At 41.7% G+C, this 7,500-nt stretch overlaps 1 protein-coding gene across 1 annotated transcript; it reads left to right on the forward strand.

Annotated features, from left to right (window-relative positions):
- Positions 1–3,287: 3,287 nt before the first annotated feature.
- LOC307270400 (nuclear factor 7, brain-like) lies at positions 3,288–4,540 on the forward strand (the record flags this gene model as incomplete). Its single annotated transcript, XM_080054285.1, has 2 exons — positions 3,288–4,396; positions 4,444–4,540. The coding sequence occupies 2 exons, from the start codon at positions 3,288–3,290 to the stop codon at positions 4,538–4,540; spliced, it is 1,206 nt and encodes a 401-aa protein (XP_079910411.1).
- Positions 4,541–7,500: the final 2,960 nt, after the last annotated feature.

A 7,500-nucleotide genomic window follows, 5' to 3' on the forward strand; every position in this document is an offset into this window, starting at 1 on the left:
TAAGAAGGGGACAGTGCAAATTAATAAAACACATGATCATACATGGGTTAAAAATGCCAGAATTGGACAAAAAGCAACATCAAAATACAATGAACAAAAGCACAAACTGTTCTGTACTATATAGACACACTGAGATAAACAAGTTAATCGGTGAGACATAGAGGTGTGTTATGTTTTCTATGAGTCTTGGAATTAAAAACACCCTGTGTCATCAGAGGAGATTCTCCGCCCCTCACCTGACTCAGCTGACGCAAACAGTTCATTTCTCTTCAGCTCTGAGTGAGGAGAGACGCACAGACAGACAGACGGTAAGAATCAAATATATATTTTTTCCTTATTTTTGGTTTGGACCTTATTATACAACGCTTCAACGATTGGCTTAGCCTTGACTCATGGAACATCCAACAGTGCACTTTAAAACTCAATGAATTAGTATGCTATAAATAGTTTTTGTATTTATTATGATAAATTAAGATTGAATTCATTAATTTGCCTTTTTAACAAAGCTAGGGCTCAATCATTGATTATTAACTGCTTAATATTATGAGCTACTTGAGGGTTAAAATGTTCTGTACCAGTTTACAGTTGAGCTATAAAGGTGTGGTGTGGTGTGTGTTCTTTGAGCCTGTGACTGAAACACACCCTGTGCAAACAGCAGAGGAGCTCACCTGACAAACCACAAAACAGTTTGTTTTTCCTCCCTCACTACAGAGACACACGGACTGAACAGCAGACGATCAGATTCCCCTCCAGACTAAACTAACAACTTCCTTTCTCACACACACACACACACACACACACACACACACACACACACACACACACACACACACACATACAAACACACACAGTGGTCGGCCTGCTAAACTAACAACTTGCTCTGAGTGAGTTCAGCTACAACACTGCTGCTTCCACCTGCTGACTCTCCACACACTGAAGGTGAGTTGGACTGAAAACATGACAAGAAAGTTGATCCCAGATAAATTAGTAAAGGAAGGAGGGGATGTGGGGGGGAGGAGGGGATGTGGGGGGGGGGAGGGGGGGGCACGCGTCACGCCTAACTTAGGGTTGGGTGATATGGCAAAAATTATTAATATGATAAATTTTTCCATATTGATGGATATTGATATTTAAAGAGCACCTATTATGCTTTTTCATCTTTTCCGACCTATAAATGCTGTTATAATGTTATACAGTCAAGCTAAATGATACCAAAGTGTCAGATAATGACATACCTGCATTTTAGACGTATTCCCTGCTTACTGTCTGGGGTGGCTGCAGGTGGCTGTGCACAGCCTCAACACGCCGATGCCGTTTGCGGCAGCCTAGTGTCTAGTTTCTGCATTTTATCGTCGTAGATAAAGCGGATTCTCCATATATGGTCATGCTGCTGCACGCTCAGACCATAGATAATATATTAAAATTGATGTAGCATCCGGGCTGACCTCAGTTATTCACACAGCATCTAATTCCCCTGGCCTATGCTCGTCGCCATCTTGTGATCACTCCTCTTGCCGAAAAAGGGAATGGATGTCACGTCGGGGGGAGGGAGATACGCCCATCGAGCTGACGTATACCTCCGAGGCAAAGTGAGGGACAACGGGTGGAGAGCTGTCACTCAAGACATTGCGGCCCTAATTATTCATACATTTTAACCTCCAAAAGAATAAAAACTAGCCTGCTAGAAAAAAATTCACCCCCCTCAGTGTTGTCATGGAGATATGACCTAAACATACAGACTAGAATGTTTTTTTGGACCAGGCTGTAAATAGGTTTTATAAGACTGTGAAAATGGCCTGTTTAACAAGTGAGTCAAAGAAAAATTGCTCAGTCTTGGTACCACCCCCCGAGTGGCCATGGAAGGTACTGCAATGTTTGTCACTTCCTTATTGGATGCTGGTAGAACTGGCTGAGGTTGGGGCTTGGCTCAGACATGTCTCTGTCCCCCCCTCCCCGCTCACACTGCAGTTTGCTCAGTGTAACGTGAAACTAGGGGGCGTGCCTGTTGCTATGCAGTTACCGGCCTTCTCTGATTGGCCAGGTTCAAACAGAGTGCAGAGGGACAGAGCGTTTTTGCAGAGAGGCTAAACTGCAGTATCAAAGTTAGACTGAAAAATAGCATAATAGTTCCTCTTTAAGACAATATCATTTGAATATATATCGAATCACACATTAATGTAAACATTTAACTGCACAAACATGCGTTATCAAAACAATAACAGTTAGCTTGCCTTGTAACAAATTAACATAAAACTAAAAGCTGCGACTATAGTATCACTTGTGGTTTGGATATTTTAAAAAGTGATGAGGCACAGATAAAGACTGTTTGCAAATATGCCGCCGTTCGGTGCCAAGAAGTCCGGGACACACAACTCATCTTTGTCATAGACTGAAAAGATGCCATCTGTCAGTCCCCATTTTGGCCATTTTGGCCATGGGTTAACACTGGAACATAAACCCAGGTTTAACAATGAGTCAGGCAGTCAAATTACACTCACCGGCCACTTTATTAGGTACACCTTGCCAGTACCGGATTGGACCTCCTTTGGCCTTCTGACTGCCTTAATTCTTTGTGGGAGTCAGAAGGTGAATACATAAGCGAATTTGGGGAAAATGCCTATGTATTTACCTGCTATTTGTTCATAAAATTTGTATATAGGTTGATGCCACCTCAATCAAACTAAGTAAAAAGTCACTTAAATCCCCTTTCTTCCTCACCTGCTCAACCAATCAGTGGAAAATTAAAGAACAAACTAAGAAAAACACCCAAAACAAGCCCACACGTAAAACCATCACGGCGACCATTTAGTAAGTGTGAAACAACCGGTGCGTGCTCAGCTGTCTAACAATGTTGCTGCTGTTTTGGAAGCACACTGTTAGGTGGTTACGGTAAACCTAACCCTGTTTCAATGCTTAAGATGAAGAAAAAGATTGGTTGTGTTTCCCGTCTTTCTCAGCACCGTTCTTACGGCATTGTCTTCATCTTTGCTTCATAACATTTCAGATATCCAAACCACTTCCATACAATGGACGTCCTGTTAGCTTTGTGTATACTTTGACGTGAAAGGGAAAAACTGCAGATTGGCTGTTGCGTTTATTTCTCCCTTCGGAGGATAATGTAAGTTCAGTTTCAACATCATCGCTAGTTTTGCTGCCATATGTTTCTCCACTTATTTTCTATTATCATCCTCTTTCCTCACTGCTGAAACACAAGATAGTTGTATCGCTTTGCCCTAGCCTGACGCTACTTTCTGTATACTGTGTTTTCAGCTGCTCTCGCGAACAAAATGGCTTCCAGATCAGAGGTGGATTTCTGCTGTACGATCTGTACAGACGTCTTCAGAGATCCTGTTGTTCTGTCATGTAACCACAGCTTCTGTAAAGAATGTCTGAAGAACTGGTGGAGAGAGAAACAAGAACGTGAGTGTCCAGTTTGTAAGGCAGTTTCTTCACAGAAACAATCTCCTCGTAACCTGGTGTTAAAGAACCTGTGTGAGGCCTTCTTCCTGGAGAGAGATCAGAAAGCTTCAGAGGATCTCTGCAGTCTGCACTCTGAGAAACTCAAACTCTTCTGTCTGGACCATCAGCAGCCAGTTTGTCTGATCTGTAGAGATTCACAGAAACACAGCGGCCACAGATTCAAACCCATCGATGAAGCTGCAGCAGAACACAAGAAGGAACTTGAGGAAACTCTGGAGCTCTTAAAGGAGAAGTTGAAGGTTTTTGAACATGTTAAAGTGAAGTCTGATCAAACAGCAGAACACATAAAGGACCAGGTCCGACGCACAGAGACGCAGATTCAGGATCAGTTTAAGAAGCTTCACCAGTTTCTAGAAGAGGAACAGGAGGCCAGGATGGCTGCACTGAGGGAGGAAGAGAAGCAGAAGAGTCAGATGATGAAGGAGAAGATGGAGGCTCTGAGCAGAGAGATAGCAGCTCTTTCAGACACAGTCAGAGCCACAGAGGAGCAGCTGAAAGCTGAAGACGTCTCATTCCTGCTCAAATACAAGGCTGCAGTGGACCGAGTCCAGCAGCGCCCCCTGCCAGATGATCCACAGCTGCTCTCAGGAGCTCTGATAGACGAGGCCAAACACCTGGGCAACCTGACCTTCAACATCTGGAACAAGATGAAGGACATGGTCTCCTACACTCCTCTGGTTCTGGACCCAAACACTGCTGCTCCAGAACTTTTCCTGTCTGAAGATCTGACCAGTGTGAGATATGGAGAGTATCAGCAGCTTCCTGATAATCCAGAGAGGTCTGATTGTTTCAGTTCTGTCCTGAGCTCTGAGGGCTTTAACTCAGGGACTCACAGCTGGGATGTCCTGGTTGGAGACAGTGGACTCTGGGAACTGGGTGTGTTAGCAGAGTCTGCCCAGAGGAAGGGAGTCTTAAAGTCTGGATTATGGAAATTATGGTTCTTTAAAGGTAATTACTTTGCAGAGTCCCCATCAGATGGCACTGTTCTCCCATGGGATACGAAGTGTCAGAGGGTCAGAGTGAATCTGGACTGGAACGGAGGAAAGCTGTCATTCCATGATCTTGACACTAACAAACACATACTAACAATCACACACACTTTCACTGAGAGGGTGTTTCCATACTTTAGAACTTTGGATAGGAATAAACTTCCTCTGAAGATATTACCAGCAGAGCCGGCCCAAGCCTTCAGGGGGCCCTAAGCGAAACATGATTAGGGGGCCCCTCTCCAATGTTAGCGCTGCTGAAACTATAGATATTTCTTAAATATCATTCACACACCCAGTGTTTTCCGCTAGTGCCTCCACTGTGCAGCTGTGCGAAAATATTAGACAGCCGAGATTCAGACCCCCCTACTGGGGTCCGGGGGTATGCCCCCCCGGGAGATTTTTTTAACCTTTTTAAAGTGAAATGCATGAATCTGGTGCACTTTGAGAGGAATATTAAGAGGCTAAATCTGAGAAATTTTGTGTGAACAAATAATTTGGAGACACTGGGTCGGATGAATTAGAAGCTATTGAAGAAGGACACATGGATTTTCCATAAAAATATTAATATAAAATAAAATATTATGGGAGCTCTTTTTCTTTTACGGGACATATTTCTCTGTAATATAGTGAATGCATTTAAATGCAGTGTGAGGAACGAAGCAGAAGAACTCTGTTGTCCAGCTACTGTATCTTTTTTTCCACAGACGAGGCTGAAATAGGCTATAGACTATACACAGTGCATGGGCAACTGAGGGCAGCCCCATTTCCAATTGTTTTTAAATAAACTCAATACACACTGTGCATGGATGTGAACGTGACATGATCAGATAATTTCGGATTTCCTCCCAGATGAACTGATTACATTTTTAGGCTTTTAATTATCTAGACCAAAACATTTTATTCCTTTTTTTGTATGATAACTCACATTTGCATAGTATGATGTTAATATCAAACACACAAACTAAATTTTTTTTTATTTTTTTATTTTTTTTATTTTTTTTAGGGGGCCCCCCAGGCAGTCGGGGGCCCTAAGCGGCCGCTTAGTTCACTCATGCCTCGGGCCGGCTCTGATTACCAGTGAAGGTCCGTGTGACAGGGGAACAGATCAGTTAGAGATTAAAGACAATGATTTAATGTAATGAGGTCACTACTATGGGGGGGGGGTCATGATCTTGATTAAAAATCTGAAATCATTTTGAAATCACGGCACGATCTCGACTAATCAAAATTAAGGTGGAATCAAAGATTACATAATGTATGTTTTTTTTACAAGATACTCTGAATATAGTTTTTGCTCAATCAAGATTTCAAATGTCACAAAGCCTTAAATCCTTTCATCTCCGTTCCTCATAGAAAACGTATATTGTATTTTATTGTATTTTAATTTTTTTGAATTTTACCACAGTAATGCGAAGTATGTCATTCCAACATTTCATTGCACATTCTGTACGAGCATGTGACAAATAAAGCCTTTGAATCTTGACTGGAAACAATGTGTAAATAGTTGTTTCTTATGAAAGCCTAACTAGTTACTTAGGGAGCAGAAACACAACAGCATCTGCGTTCAAAGCTGAGACTGTGGATCGCTCTGTTTACTGTATATTCCAGAAACTATCACTGTCCCACTTTCTTAAAGATGCTCCGAGGAACTCTCAGTGTGTGTTGATTCTAGCGCCCCCTTTTGATAAAAGCGGTAGTGTTTTTACCACGCCAGCTGTTGTTCCTGGGTGAGCGTATACCCATGACAAAGGCATTAAGAAAAACTTTATGCAAATAGCATTCTTTGCACTGATGGTCTCGTTTGCTGTTACATGTAATTCATGATCATCAGAAGAAAAATTTAATTGTTTCAGAAATATTTAAAAGTTCCTCTTAGCACCTTTCACCAGAGCTCAGGGGTTAGTACATTTTGTAACAAGTCACCAAAACACAGTGAGGTGCTGTAAATGCAAATACATCTGACCTGGAGTTGACCACTGCCATCGCCGGCTTCACACTAACGCGAAACACTCAGGCTGTTCTCTGGTGTCGGTCTCTCTGTGAATACAGATGCAGCGCTTTGATATTCTGCTCTCTGTGTGTGTGTGTGTGTGTGTGTGTGTGTGTGTGTGTGTGAGAGAGAGAGAGAGAGAGACGATGAAAGCATTTCTCCCTCTCTTTTCTGACTCATCCAGTCTCAAAGCATTTATAACACATTTGATCAAACACGGTGAAATATGCATGATGGTTCTCTACATATTTAAAGAGAGAAAACTTCAGACTTCTTTATCTTAATAACAGCTTCACGTTTTAGAATCTAATCCAATCAACGTCCTCCGATACGATTTAACTCTTTCCCTGTGTTTCAATCCCCATACTTCCCTACTATTTAGTGTGCCAGAAAAAGATTTAGGATGTCCCAATACATGCACGTCAATTGTAGCATGCTGAAAATACATAAATGCCCCACTAACTCAAAAAATCTTCCTTATCTGAATTTTTTTTTCTCCTGTGGCCCTAAAACTCTTCTGTACTAAATAATGTAGTGTAGTAAAGAGAAAGAGTATGTGTTTTGGAATGCAGGGTTTGAAACCTGACATTAATTTATAGGCATAAAATATATATATTTTTAATTGAAAAAAGTTCATTGGACTTTTATTTATTTATATATTTTTTTGTAGTGTATAAATCAGGAATTTATGGAAAAGAGTACACCTTGAGGTTTGCGCTGAAGTATCCAGATTTAATTCCAAGCGACGACCATTTGTAGTTTAACTAAAATGTTGTGTGGAAATGTCACTTTGTTGAGCAAATTTCTTCTTCCTTATTTTAGATTTGATCTGCTTGTATTTTGCTTCTTTTTTTTAACTATAATTTTTTGGCTTTTTTTATGCTTTATTGATATTGCAGAGAGACAGAGATGAAATGTGTCAGAGAGGGGAATGACATGCAGAGAACGACCCGGGCTGGATTCTAACCCGGGTCTGCTGTGAAGAGGACTGAGACTCTATGGGGGAGGGGGAGGGGGAGGGGGGGGGGAGGGGGAGTCTAA

The sequence above is a fragment of the Ammodytes marinus genome (genome assembly GCF_949987685.1).
Source record: "Ammodytes marinus genome assembly, contig: scaffold_127, whole genome shotgun sequence".
In the NCBI taxonomy this organism is placed as follows: domain Eukaryota; kingdom Metazoa; phylum Chordata; class Actinopteri; order Uranoscopiformes; family Ammodytidae; genus Ammodytes; species Ammodytes marinus.